The following is a 14,535-nucleotide window of genomic DNA, read 5'->3' as shown; positions in this document are numbered from 1 at the left end:
TAGTGGGGTCTGAAAATCCTTGTGATTCAGAAGCAAGCCATGAATGGTGTATATTCTGTCTTATCGTAGATATCCACATGCGATGCTTCTCGCGCTGTAGTCTGTCGTTCGAGGGAAGACCCAGCTGCTGAATCTTCTGCCTCCAGCCAGCACTGTCACACTCAGGTAGATGTAACCTGAGACCCATGGTGTGGCTCAGCATGTCTGACCCTCGACTGCAGAAGGGAGCATGTCGAACTTTAAAATAAAAATGCTTGCGACAAGTACAAGAGATGTATCAGCAACGAGAGTGTTGTCCAACAGTAATTAGCACCTGTCAGGCTCAAAATAACAAGATTTGCAATCGTGCCCAGCATGCTGCACTTGTGAACTGTTGCATAAGACAACAACAACTCATATTTATCTTGTGCCATTAACCTTGAAAAATTTCCTCTTGTGGTGGAGACTAGAACTAGGGGACACAATTTAAAAATAAGGGACCTTCCATTTAAGGAAAAAAACAGTACAGCACAGGAACAGGCCCGTCAGCCCTGCAAGACTGAACCAATCATAATGTCTGCCTAAACCCATATACAAAAGTCTGTATCTCCCATTCCCATTCCCATTCCCATCCATGTATTTGTCTAAAGAACATTGAAATTGGAGATTTAAGATTGAAATGAGAAGAATTTCTTTCTCTTGGGTCTCATTAATCTTTGGAACTCTTTTCCCCATAGAATGGCAGAGGCAGAGCCATTGAATATTTGTAAGGCAGAGATCAGTAGATTCTTGACTATTAACAGAGTCAAAAGTTTTCGGGGGCGGGAGGGAGTGGCAGGGTTGTAGGGGGCAATGTGGAGTTGAAGCCACAGTCAGATCAGCCATTCTACTGAATGGCAGAGCAGGCTTGAGGGGCTGAATGGCCCACTCCTGCTCCTCATTCATATGTTCTTAACTAATGCAAGTTGTTGAAAGTTTCCGTGCATTTACAGCAGCAGGAAACGAAACATCAGGATTCTGTGACCCCTGCCCCTCCCATTTCCCGTTGGCAATATACTGCTGATGCTGAAAATCTTGAATAAGAACAGGAATTCTGGAAAAGCTCAGCAGGTCAGGCAACATCTGTGGAGAGAAACAAAGTTAATCTTTCCTGACTTTTCAACAGAATCATCCTGATGAAAGGTCACTTTGACCCGAAGTGTTATCTCTGACAAAAATCAACAAACGAGGTAACAGTATTCTTGATTGTACAGATGAAGTTAATACCATTACACTCCAAACCAACTATAAAAGGGTATAAAGTTTGCTGCATTTGATGCATTCTTTTGGTCATGTCTTCAGTCATCCCTTAACTCCCCAATCATCACTCAGCATTCTTCCTCACCTCCCTGATCCACCTTGACATCTTGGTCATTAAGTGCCAAGCAAGAAGTCTCACAACATTAGGTTAAAGTCCAACAGGTTTATTTAGAATCACGAGCTTTCGGAGCGCTGCTTCTTCATCGGGTGAGCAGACCTGATGAAGGAGCAGCGCTCTAAAAGCTTGTGATTCCAAATAAACTTGTTGGACTTTAACCTGGTGTTGAGTCTTTTTACTGTGCCCACCCCTGTCCAAAGCGGCATCTCCACATTATGTGCCAAGGCTTGGTTAGAAACCCCAAGCTGATGTTTCAATGTATTTCTTGAAGACGTATTGCACTCCACTGTTTCCAAGGCTCCGTGTATCTGCTGAAAGGAAAAGTGTTGTAAAAAGTTCAGGCGGCAGTCTTCAAGGAGAAGCAGTGAGGTTCTCTTCATGTCCTGGCCAACATTCCCCCTTTAACTAACGACACCAAGGACAGATTACCTGGTCATTCACCGCATTGCTGTTTGTGCACAAAATGACTGTCACCTTTGCCTACCTAATGGGGACTTCACTGAGTAATTGACTGGCTGTGCAATGCTTTGGGACATTTCTCAGGGATATGAGGTGATGTATTATTGCTAATCTTTCCAATTCTTTCCACATGGGTGCCCCTTTGATGAATTTGGTTCCAGTGATACTATCCAGCTATGCAAATTTGATCTTCCGGTAAACAAGCTTTAACAAAGTTACTCGGCTGTTCAGTCACCAGTTCCCATTCCCGCCCCAGAGCCAGAGTTTCTGGGTTTGAACTCGGCTTCAGACAGTAGAGTGGAGACCAGATCTGCCACTCGGAATTCCTGGTTGATGTCTATGTGTCTGAACACAGTGAAAAGTCTGACAACACCAGGTTTTAGTCCAACCTATTTATTTGATAATATACCCACAAGCTTTCGGGGTTAGCCCCTTCGTCAGGTGAATGGAGAGTTGAATGGAACTCTCCCCTCACCTGACGAAGGGGCTAACCCCGAAAGCTTGTGAGTATATTATCAAATAAATAGGTTGGACTAAAACCTGGTGTTGTCAGACTTTTCACTGTGTTTACGCCAGTCCAACGCCGGCATACCCACTTTATGTGTCTGAAGGCAGTGGTGACTCAGCCCTCACCTCGTTTGGGTTGTGGGAGCTCATAAAAGCCCTAACTGACCTAACGGTTGAGAGAAAGATGTCTCTAGCCTTGGAAGGAACGTTGACACTGAGATCTGTCAGACTGTTAAGTAGCCTTACAAATAGAGAAGGTCTATGGTGCTGAAAGAGACCACTTGGCCCATCCTGTCTGTGCTGGCCTAAAAATGAGCCTTGTCGACCTGCAGGCGCATACCCAGACAAATGTGTTGAAAGTTTCGGCCTCTATTGCCTTTTCAGGCAACGAGTTCCAGACCCCTACTACCCTCTGGGTGAAAAAGAGTTTCTTCATCTCCCCTCTAATCTTTCCACCAGTCACTTTCAATCTGTGTACCCGAGTCACTGACCTCTCTGCTAAGGTGAATAGGCCCTTTCTATTCACTCTATCCAGGCCCCTCGCAATTTTGTACATCTCACTCACTCTGTTCCAGGGAGAACAAGCCCAACCTACTTTTCCAGTCCTGGCAACATCCTTGTAAATCTCCTCTGTACCCTTTCTAATGTAATTACATCCTTTCTTTAATGAGGTGATAAGAACTGCATACAGTAAGTACTTAGGTTGTGACCTAGCTAATGATTTCTACAGTTCCAGTAGAACCTCCCTGCTCTTGTACTCCGCACCTCGGCTAACACCGCTCTCCAAACGCACAGTGTGAAAATATGATAACTGTGACACAACAGGGCGCTGTTGCTTGACCTACCTTACCAGTGACTCTCATGCACCAGAGAAACCTTTAAATGCCTGCAAACATTAGCACGTGGATAAAATGGGTTAATCCGTTTAATTGAAACCAGTTCCTTAAACAATATTTTAGCTGCTAAACTGGAATGATTGGTTTGGTGGGTTGGAAATGGGAGGATTTTGTTTTTCTTTGCCCCTCCCACCCTCCCTGAACCTAAGTTAAAGATAATAGCTTCTGAAGTGACTTAACAAGAGGCAAGCAGGTAACAGTCCTGGGTTAAACAAACTGAAACGCCTTTTTAATACAGAAAATAATGGAACTGCTCAGGTCAGGCAGTTGCTGCGGGAAGAGAAATAGTCTTTATTTGATCAGCGCAGCTTTTCCCTGAAGCTGCCTTGGCAGAAAGAGCAGAGTAGAAAGCTAGATTGTTATTAATGTGTTTATTTTTTGAGTGATGTAAGAACAGTGGAAATGGTTGAGTTCATTTCCCGTTCCTCTCAGACGCCTTCCTCTAACTTTGCATGTGCTGCAACAACTGTTGAAATCCTGTACGTAATTTTGTGGCCATTATTTGTGACTTTTAAGCCCCAGACAAAAGTCTCGGGCATCTCCCCAACCTGACGCTAAGATCCCAGCCAGGACAGTAGCCAGGATGCTTCGGAAACATGGGAATGTGATGGCAGTGGATCAGAGTGCCTGCTACTGTCACTGCCCCAGTAATCCCTCACATACGAGACAGAATTTGGATGTGCCCAACCTACCCCTGGTTAAATGATGTGTTGACATTCAGCAACTTATGAAAGGGTCTTGAGGAGCTGTCATTATTGCCACCTAGTTACATAAGAACATAAGAAATAGGAGCAGGAGTAGGCCATCTAACCCCTCGAGCCTGCCCTGCCATTCAATAAGATCATGGCTGATCTGAAGTGGATCAGTTCCACTTACCCGCCTGCTCCCCATAACCCTTAATTCCCTGATCGATCAGAAATCTATCTACCTGTGACTTAAATATATTCAACGAGGTAGCCTCCACCACTTCAATGGGCAGAGAATTCCAGATATTCACTACCCTCTGAGAGAAGAAGTTCCTCCTCAACTCTGTTCTAAACTGACCCCCCCCTGCCCTTATTTTGAGGCTGTGCCCTCTAGTTCTGGTTTCCTTTCTAAGTGGAAAGAATCTCTCTACCTCTATCCTACCTAGCCCCTTCGTTATCTTATATGTCTCTATAAGTTCCAAAGCCCTCACTCATCATTCCATTTTTAGAGAGTCAAGATCATATTTAGGAAAAAATCAGCTAGTGCACCAAGAAAGGTGAAACTTCATGGAGCCCAGAGCATCCTGACTCATTCTTTCCTCTATAACCTTCCCAGAGAGGTGGAGTGTGAGATTCATCCAAATTGGCTCTAAGGTGTCCACGTGTAAAGTAAAAGTTTATTTATTAGTCACAAGTAGGCTTACATTCACACTGCAATGAAGTTACTGTGAAAATCCTCTAGTCGTCACACTCCGGCGTCTGTTTGGGTACGCTGAGGGAGAATTTAGTATGGCCCATCTGCACATCTTTGGACCGTGGGAGGAAACCTGAGCACCCACTCGAAACCCAAGCAGACGAGGGGAGAATGTGCAAACTCCACACAGACAATGACCCAAGGAATCAAACCCAGGTCCCTGGCACTAATGAGGCAGCAGTGCTAGCCACTGTGCCACCCTGGCATGCTAGTATGAGCAGTGCCTGTCCAGTGAGATTTACCCAACCTTGCAGTGACACCCTGATCTGGCACACTGGGTTCCTAAAGGCGGGGGGGGGGGGGGTGGTCAAGGAGGTTATTGCTCTGCCCAGGTGCCACTGTCAGGTTGCAAAGGGAGGGTCCCCCAAAGGTAAGGAGGGCTCGGCCTGGGGCAACAGATTGATCTCAGGTCTCTCCCCTGGGAAGGGGGCCTCCTGGCTGAATTCCTCCTTCCAACCCTGGGAAACTTGAAGATTACTCTTGGCATGGTGATTCCAGGTAGCTCTGTGATCAAAATCTTCATTGTTGTCTCTGAAAGCTTTGAAGTGGCCTGCTCAATTTAATCTCTATGTCCCCTGGGAGGCTTCCAAATCACAGTAGCACTCCATTCTGCAGAAGGGATTCCTCTTTCTCTCTCTAAGAAGCTGCCAGTGTCAGAAGACTCCTTTGAAGTCCTTTGACTCACAGGAGAAGTCACGTTCATTAGGGAGGATTTCCTTACCCGCAGCCGCTCACTCAGCCCAATTCTTTTAACACTACATTTTTTCAGGTCTCTGAGTCTTCCTAGAAGCTGAATTCCATTGCCAACCTTTGAAATTCATTGCCAACATTTGAAAACCTTTGTTTTCATTCAGTTCCACAGTCCAGTATCTTTAACCAGCCTTTGAGTGGCAGCTTAATTGTTTTTACACAGCATGCTTAAGGTTTGTTTGTATATTTAGCTTTCCCTTCACAGTTGAACGCATCTGAAGCACCTTCTTCCCCACCCCCATTCCATTGTTCCTAACCTTTACAAACATCCTAGTTCTGCTTAACGGTTGCAGTCAACCTCAAAGCCTCTTTCCTAACTGCAATATTTATAGGGGAAAAAAAAGAGATAAAAACACTAAGCTGCTTTGAGGTTACCTGCAGCTGTCAAGAAGAACAAAGATGTTTGTTAACATTATGGTTAAGAACAGTGGAGCTGGGGGAGGGCGCGTCAGAATCATTCAATTGTGAAATGAAATCTAAATAAACAAACCTCAAGCATGCTGTGTAAAAACCATTAAGCTATCAATCAAAGGCTAGTTAAAGGCAGGAGACCATAAAAACTGAATGAAAGCAAATATTTTGAAAGGTTGTCAATGGATTTCAAAAGACCTCAAAGGTTGACGATGGATTTAGCTTGCTAGAGAGGCTCGGAGACGTGGGAAAATATGCGATGTTAGAAGGATGGGGCTGAGTGAGCAGACGAGGGGAAGGGAACCTCTCCCACCCACCCCCCCGTGAAAGTTATTTCTTTTCTGAGTCAGGACTTCAAAGGTGTCTTTGACACCTGTAGCTTATTTGAGAGAGAATGGGGAATTCCTTCTGCAGAATGGAGTGCTGCTGTGATTTGGAAGCCTTCCAAGTGTCCAGGGAGCATGGAGATTACATTGAGCAGGCCACTTCAAAGCTTTCACAGTACACAGACAAAGATTTTGATCAGAGAGCAGCCTGAAATCACCATGCCAAGTGTGATCTTCAGGTTTCAAAGAACAAAGAACAACCCAGCACGGGAAACAGGCCCTTCGGCCCAACAAGCCCGCGCCGCCGCATCACCCTACACCTATTCTACCCTGCGTATCTACAAATAGAACCCCTGACTTAGCCAGATTCAGGGGAGAATAGTGTCAATTTGGTAAAACCAATCAGCCTAAGAGCACATCTTTGGGGTGTGGGAGGAAACCGGAGCGCCCGGAGGAAACCCACGCAACCACAGGGAGAATGCACAAACTCCCACAGACACAGGCCCAAATCCATGTATCTGCACAGCTAGCAGTGCTAGTCACCGAGCTGTTGCGGCGCCCATCTACCGGTTCAGGATCAAGCACACACACCGACACGAAGTACTAGGCCACTCCCGGAACCTCCAAGAGCAGCCCACGCACGACCCACCGTGTGCATGCCCCTCGTTTGACAACGAGGTGGACCTCCACCTGCGGAATAAAAAGACAAAAACGTTAATCACAAGCCTGCCTTTCCGGTGTCTCCCGAGGTTCTAACCCTTATTTAATAACCCCTACCATAACCCTCCATCCTCGTTTCACTCATGTGCCTATCTAACTGAACCTTAAACAAGTCCAACGTTCCCGCCTCCACCACCCTACTCGGTAGCGCATTCCATACCCCCACAACTCTCTGCGTAAAGAACCTTCCTCTCATATCCAAATTATACCTCTCCCCCCTCACCCTTAAATCATGTCCTCTTGTATTTGTAACCAATCTAGGGAGCAGTCTCTCACTATTGACTCTGTCTATTCCCTTCAGTATCTTATATACCTCTATCATGTCCCCCCTCAATCTCCGTCTTTCCAAGGAGAACAGTCCCAGTTTCTCCAACCTTTCCTCGTAACCCAGCCCCTCCATCCCGCTCCCCCTTAACGACAATCCCCTGGCCTAACTTCCGGTACGGAAGTAAACTACGCTCTAACAAGCCCCGAGAACCGGAAGTACAGACAAAAAGCGGTTTTTACTTTAAATCAGTCACTCACCACAGCCACAGTCACCAGGTTCAATGCTCTGGAGAACAATTTCCAGGGGCTAGAAGGGGCAGTCCAGTCATGAGGCCCCCATCCCAGGGGAGACTCCTGAGGTCAACCCCTTGCCCGTCCCCAAACACCTTGGGGGGGATCCTCCCTCTTCAGCCTGGCAGCAGCAGAGGGGCAAATGGACATGGCACTTACCTCCTTGACACCCTTCAGGGTCCACTGTGCCAAGTCCATGAGTGTCAGGGCCATCACCAAAGCCTGCCTGGTGCAGTTTCCGCTAGGGAGGCGAAGGGTGCCGATAGCAGGAAGGTGGGGTGGGGGCCAGGGTAGAGCAGGAGGGTTTTGAGTCAGGCTTCAAGCTGGTTAATTACATTTAAACAAGGTGTTTTGCATAATTGTCAGGTTCCTACCCAATTTGGGCAGGTACTTGCTCAGGGCCGGGTCAATGGTGACAGGTTGGAACCTCATTTGGCATGCCGCTGGGATTCTGACATGGCTGAAGCCTCCCTGTCAAGAGGTCCTACTAAAGTCCCAGGGGCAACAAACTCTGTCAGGTTCGTCTCCAATCTCTGCAGGCCATTGAAATTTCCAGGCGATCACATGAACTAAGTTTTAACTATGAAGACATTTGCATTTTACAAGATGCTATCTCTGCATTCTTTTGAAGAATGCATGACAGCCTACTGTACCAACGACCATGGAGGTATTGCATCTAGTTAAGACCTTGTGTCCCATGAATGAGACAACGTCTTTAGATGAGGATTAGGTGGAAAGTGGTGAAAAAGCCAAAGAAACGATAAGTTTAGCGCTTGTTTTCCTTGCGTGTCCAATTGCATGCTTTGCCTTTTGCTGAGCTGTAACTGTCCAATTCTGCACTTTCCATTTTTTGCTTTGCGTTAAGAAATAAAGTTGGATCACAGCTGTAAAATCTGGACATGATTAGCGGACACCTTCTCTGACTTCACTCGATCTTCAAACAAACTATACTTTCTTATCTTCCTTCCCCTGATCTGTCTCTCTCTTCTCTCTCACTTTCCCTTTCTCTGTCGCTGTGACGGTTAGATGACAGTGGGGAAAGTATCATCTGTAATTGGAGCAATGGCAGAAATTCTGGTCACGCTTTACCAGACCGATCACAGGCCCAAAGCAGCGGTAATGTCGGCTGACTTGGTAAGCTCTGAACTAGGTGAAGTTGGACACGGCTAACTGACCTATAAAATAAAAGCAAAATACTGAGGATGCTGGAAATCTGAAATAAACATCTGAGCGTGCTGAAGATGCTCTGCTGGTCCGGCAGCATCTGTGAAGAGAGGAAGAGGGATGAAGTTTCAAGCCAAATATAACTTTTTCAGAACTGAAGGAAAGTAGAAATCTGATGGGTTTAATCCTATTGAAAGTGAGAGTGGGGGTGGGTGGAGGGAGGGAGGCAGAAAGTACAGTGGAAAAGCCTGGAATAGGATAGAGGGTAGGAAAGATTAAATGACAAAGTTAGAATAGAAGGCAAAGGGAATGGTAAAAGTTGTCGCTCAGAATCAAAGAATTTGTCCAGATAGGGTGTAAAAGGCAGAATTATGAACAGCTCTGTCTAAAAGCAAAAATACATGAAAAACAAGGTCATTGCATGGCAGAAAAAAACAGAATTAAAATGAGAGGCAGAGTTCATGGCCTGAATTCAATATTAGACTGTAAAATGCTGAATCAGAATGTGAGATTCTGTTCCTTGACTTTCGCTACAATAGGGAGCAGTGAGTGTGAAAGTAAGGTGATGAATTATAATGACATGCTAACAAAAGCTTGGCAGGTTGGGTTGAGTTGAACACCTCCACTCAGTCTACATAATGACCCCGAGCCTCCTGTCACTTTCCTTTTTAACTCATGACCTTGTTGATACACTCACATTTCTGTCCTCATCCTGCTGCAGTGTTCCAGTGAAGCTCAACACAAGCTCGAGGAACAGCATCTCACATTCCGATCCAGTGTTTTACAGTCTGGATTCAACACTGAATTCAACAGTTTCATGAACTCTGCCTCTCATTTTAATTCTGTTTTGTTTTGCCATGTGATGATCTTGTTTTTCATGTATTTTTGCTTTCAGACAGAGCGGTTCATTATTATGTCTTTCACACTCTCGCTGCATCAATGCTTTGATTCTAAGCCACAACTATTCCCCTTCCCTTTGCCTTCTGTTCCATCTTTGTCATTTAATCACTCCCGCCCTCTATCGTATTTCAGGCTTTCTCTTTTGTTCTCCTTCCCTTTCCCCATCACCCCTCTTCAGAACATAAAACCCATCACAATTCTACTTTCCTTCAGTTTTGAAGAGTCACAGAATCCCTGCAATGCAGAAGGAGACCATTCAGCCCATCAAGCTGCACTGAATTGGACTCAAAACATTAACTCTCCTTCTTTACAGATGCTGTCAGATTTGCTGAGTATTTCCAGTCCTATGTTCTTATTATTGCTAACTAACCGTTTATATTATGTGAAATTGTGGTCAGAGTAAAGGATAACTTCTGATCTATTTGACAGATCAAGAAAGGATTGTGCAATGTTAATACTGAAGATTGCTAATTTCGAAATATGCTTTTGCAATAAGATTACTGCTTTATATGATTATACCAAATGGCATAACTTACTCTGATTTTAGTCTGATGATATAAATTATTCCCAGTGATGGTATTGTACTGACCTTAACCAAATTTACCTCAAGAAACATTGATTCTTAAACAATGAACTATTAAGTTAATGGAGAGTGGCACTTTTAATGAATGGATGATAGATTGTCAGCTTCAACAATAGTTTGTACCCAGAAATGTTAGTCTTAACTCAGAGTTGCATTTATTTGAGGTAGAGGTTTGTGGTTCCAGGACACACTCCAAGAACGTGAACCCATAATCTTGGCTGCCATTTCCAGTGTAGTATCAAGTGAGTGCTACACTTTTGGAGATGCTGACTTTCAGTTGAAACCTTAAACTATGAACCCATCTACCCATCCCATCTTCCCACAGGCAACAAAACTGTCAGCTTAGGAGATGGGACAGGATTTGGGGATCCTGGTGCAGAGTTGGAAGGGACTGGGAGTGAAACTAAGGCCGGGTCCTGCCCAAAATTCCTGCCAAAAGTTAATAGACTTCTGGCTGTCTCTTCATCTCACTCCCAATGTTGTCCATCATGGAAGGCACCAGGAAATCCCGGCCCAAATAACTGTTGAGATGGACTTTGTATTCAAGCCATCACTAAGGCCGCCTGTTTCCATCTCTATACATCACTCTAGCTCGTGTTCTTGTTACCTCTAAACTTGACTATTGCCCACACCCACATTCTACCCTCTGTAAACTTAACAACAACCAAAACTCCCTTAACTTGCGCCAAATGCCATCCCTGTATTATGCCTGTGCTCGCTGACATAAATTGTTTCTTGGTCAAACAATGTCTTGATTTTAACATTTTGTTTTCAATTCCCTCCATATCCTTAACCCTCCCTAGCCCTGTAATCTTCTTCTACCTGACAACCCACTGAAATCTCTGCACTCCTCCAATTCTGCCCCCTCCTATATCACCAATTTTAATCTCGCCACCGAGAGTGGCCACACCTTCAGCTGCCTAGGACCAAAACTCCCTCCCTACATCTCTCTACCTCGCTTCTGTCCTTTAAGTCCTTATATGGTGTCATACGTTGTTTTATAATGCCCCTGTGAAATATCTTAGTGTGTTCTATACATGTGTACATATAAATACTGTTGTTGTTGAATGAAAATGACCTTGTGGCATTTTCCAAATAACAGCAAGAAATTTGCCTGGTGTCCTGGCGAACATCCCACCCTCAATCAAAATCATCAACTATAATACAGATTAACTGATCATTCATCTCACTGCTATTTTGGGATCTTGCTGTGCAAAAGTTAGCTGATGGGTTTGCCGTTGACCGGACACTCTGCATATCCTGCGATAATATGGCGAATCTCTGATCTGATGCAACTTCAGCCAAATATTCCCAGTCGCAGCTTGTGGGAAACACATGGGTATTTGATAAGGTATCAGTTGGTGCCCACTCACCATTAAGGAACAAGTACCCTTGGTAAGATTGTCACTGACAGCCTGGCCAAGCAATGGAGCTGAGGGGAAGAAAGGGAAGAAAATTGGTCGGGATGGGGTAGAAACGTGAAGCTAATGCACCGTTTGTAACTCACTTGGATCTTTCTCACCCTACAGGGGTCTCTGCGGAAGGAGTTCCCCCAGAATCTTGGGGGCAGTGATATCTGCTACTTCTGTAAAAAGCGAGTTTACGTCATGGAGCGATTGAGTGCGGATGGTAAATTCTTCCACCGAGAATGCTTCAGGTGTGACTTCTGTTCCACCACGCTGCGGCTCGGAGCCTATGCTTTCAGTGTAGAGGAAGGTAATCGTCATTTCCTCTCCCCCTTCCACCTTCAACCCCTCCACCAGCCACTTGTAAACTAACGTTGCATAGACAAGGCTTGTTTTACCTTAAGTGTGGGATGATTAGGAGGCTATCTAATTAAGGCAGGTAGTTTTTTTTTAATGGATTTGGTAGAGTAGATAAAGAGTGAAAATATTTCTCCTTGTGCGCAGAGTCCAAACAAAAGGGCAAATCTTAAAATTGGAACTAGGCCGGGTAGGGATAAGATCAGGAGGTACTTCTTCACACAGTGAAAATCTGGAACTCTTACCCCCTCCCACCCACAAAAACTGCTGAGGTTGTGGGGGTGAGGATGAAATAAAAATTGCACATTGGAGATTAATAGGTTTTTTCTGGGTACAGCAGTTAAGAGGTGGAGAGCCGTGACAGATAAATGGAGCTGAGATACAGCTCAGCAGTTGAATGGTGGAACAGGCTTCCTCCTGTTCCTATGTTTCTTATCTACTCTGATCCGTGAAGATAATGTTCCTTGTTACCCTTTTCGAGAGAGGGAGAAATCCGACCCTGTTTCTGGCTGTAGTGAATATTACTCTGTGGAAGAGGGAGGTACCCGGAAAAATAAATAGTGTTCGCGGAGTCAGGTTCCAATTGTCTGACGGGGTCAGAGAGGAATTTCTCACTTTGCCAAGTAGAATCGAAGAGGACAGATTACAGCATTATGGGGAACATACTGATCAGTGGGATGAATTGGATGGCTCCTTCAAAGACCTTGTCATGCATGAGGGGCTGATTGGCCTCCAATGTGCTGTGGGAAGGGGTAGGGTGGAGTTCCTACCTTTATGTTTTTTAACAGCCTTCTCAACCAGTTCTATCAACTTTAATGGTTTATGTTCTTCTCTCTGTTCCTGTACCCTCTTTAACATTGGACCATTTACATTGCCTCTCCTCATTCTTCCTACCAAAATACCTGATTTCACACTGTGAAGTTTCATCTGCTGTGTGTCTGTCCATTTCACCAGCCTGTCTGTGTCCTCCTCAAGTTTGTTACTAGCCTCCAAGCCGTTTATTGCATTTGAGTTTCATGTCTTCTACAAACCTTGAAGACGTGCTCTGTGTACAGGAGCCCAGGTCATTAGCAGAAATTCTCAATACTCTTCACAAAAGTTCTGCACAAGGGGTCACTTTGAGCTTTCAACATTGAGATGCAAAAATTTGTGCTTGGTGAGTATAATCAAGGGGTTTGATGTGAATCGAATCATGGAGCGTGCCCCAAGGACTAAATTTTGGGAAAACAAGATTCATACACGAAAGGAAAATCAGTTTCTCCTTTCAAACCAAAATATGTATTGTCCTTTAGAGAGATCTATTAGGTTTGGCCTGAATATCTTTTAGAGTCTTTCTGTGGTCGTGCTGTGATTCCGTCACTGCGCTAACAAGAAGCTCCAGTGGCCTACGCTGCAATCTTTACTCTTTGGTTTGCTGTTTTAATGTGACTTAACCTGACCTTTTGCTCACTTAGGAAAGTTTTACTGCAAACCTCACTTTACTTACTGTAAATTGAATAACAAGGCAAGGAAGAGGAGGAATCATCCGACAATATCGCACAGAACGGTAGGGACCTTCTCACCAGCTCTTTGTATCATAAGAATCTCATAAATAGAGAATATAATGCCACTGAGTGCAATGTCTACCATGTTCCTTTCCCAAATAAGCATTATCTGAAGCTTGGGTTTGTGGAAACCCTTGAAGCTAATAATCTAAGAACACAAGAACTAGGAGTAGGAGTAGGGTATCTGGCCCCTTGAGCCTGCTCTGCCATTCAATAAGATCATGGCTGATCTTTTCGTGGATTCAGCTCCACTTACCTACGTGTTCAGCATGACCTTTAATTCCTTTCCTGTTCAAAATTCCATCTTTGCCAATTCCACAGATACACAACCTTTTGGGTGAAAAGTTCTTCCTCAACTCAGTCCTAAATCTGCTCCCTCTTATTTTGAGGCTATGCCTCCTAGTTCTAGTTTTGCCCACCAGTGGAAACAGCCTCCCAGCTTCTATCTGATCTATTCCAAGCCAGGGTGGTTTAAGTCTTAGAGAGGAGCTTGTGACTACTGCCCTTGCTCTTCTAATGGGGAGGTGATGGCCTAGTGGAATTATTGCTAAACTATTAATCCAGGAACTCAGCTAATGTTCTGGGGACCCGGGTTCAAATCCGCCACTGCAGCTGGTGGAATTTGAATTCAATAAAAAATATCTGGGATTAAGAATCTACTGGTGACCATGAAATCATTGTCGATTGTCGGAAAAGCCCATTTGGTTCACTAGTGTCCTTTAGGGAAGGAAATCTGCCATCTTTCCCCAGCCTGGACTATATATGACTCCAGAGCCACAGCAATATAGTTGATTCTCAACTGTCCTTGGGCACCTAAGGATGGGCAATAAATGCTGGCCAGCCAGTGACACCCATGTCCCACAAATTAATGAATAATAAATAAGGTGGAGAAGGCTGTGGGATTAGAAGGTGCTGTTGAAGAAATCGTGACGAGTTGTTGCAGAGCAACTTGTAGATGATACAGATTGCTGCCATTGTTCGTTAGTGGTGGATGGAGAATACAGGAGATAGGAGCAGGGATAGACCATATAGCCCATTGAGCCTGCTCTGCCATTCAGTCAGGTCATGGCTAATCTTACTGTTCAATTTCACTCTTGGCCCACTCCTTGATTCCCTGA

General features: G+C 44.8%; 1 protein-coding gene across 8 annotated transcripts in view; it reads left to right on the top strand.

The window, feature by feature from the left end:
• Positions 1-14,535, top strand: part of LOC145343759 (F-actin-monooxygenase MICAL2-like) — a 255,306-nt gene that overhangs the window by 147,231 nt on the left and 93,540 nt on the right. For 7 of the 8 annotated variants that reach the window (XM_080190063.1, XM_080190062.1, XM_080190064.1 and 4 more), the window contains 4 exons: positions 70-165; positions 8,490-8,597; positions 11,640-11,826; positions 13,328-13,419. In XM_080190063.1, coding sequence (XP_080046189.1) covers positions 70-165; positions 8,490-8,597; positions 11,640-11,826; positions 13,328-13,419 — 483 coding nt within the window. The remainder of the gene's footprint in view (positions 1-69; positions 166-8,489; positions 8,598-11,639; positions 11,827-13,327; positions 13,420-14,535) is intronic. The other variant, XM_080190065.1, reaches the window with a different exon arrangement.

The sequence above is a fragment of the Carcharhinus amblyrhynchos genome, chromosome 6 (genome assembly GCF_965287045.1).
Source record: "Carcharhinus amblyrhynchos chromosome 6, sCarAmb.v2.hapA, whole genome shotgun sequence".
NCBI lineage: Eukaryota > Metazoa > Chordata > Chondrichthyes > Carcharhiniformes > Carcharhinidae > Carcharhinus > Carcharhinus amblyrhynchos.
This window is presented reverse-complemented; position numbering and strand designations above follow the sequence as displayed.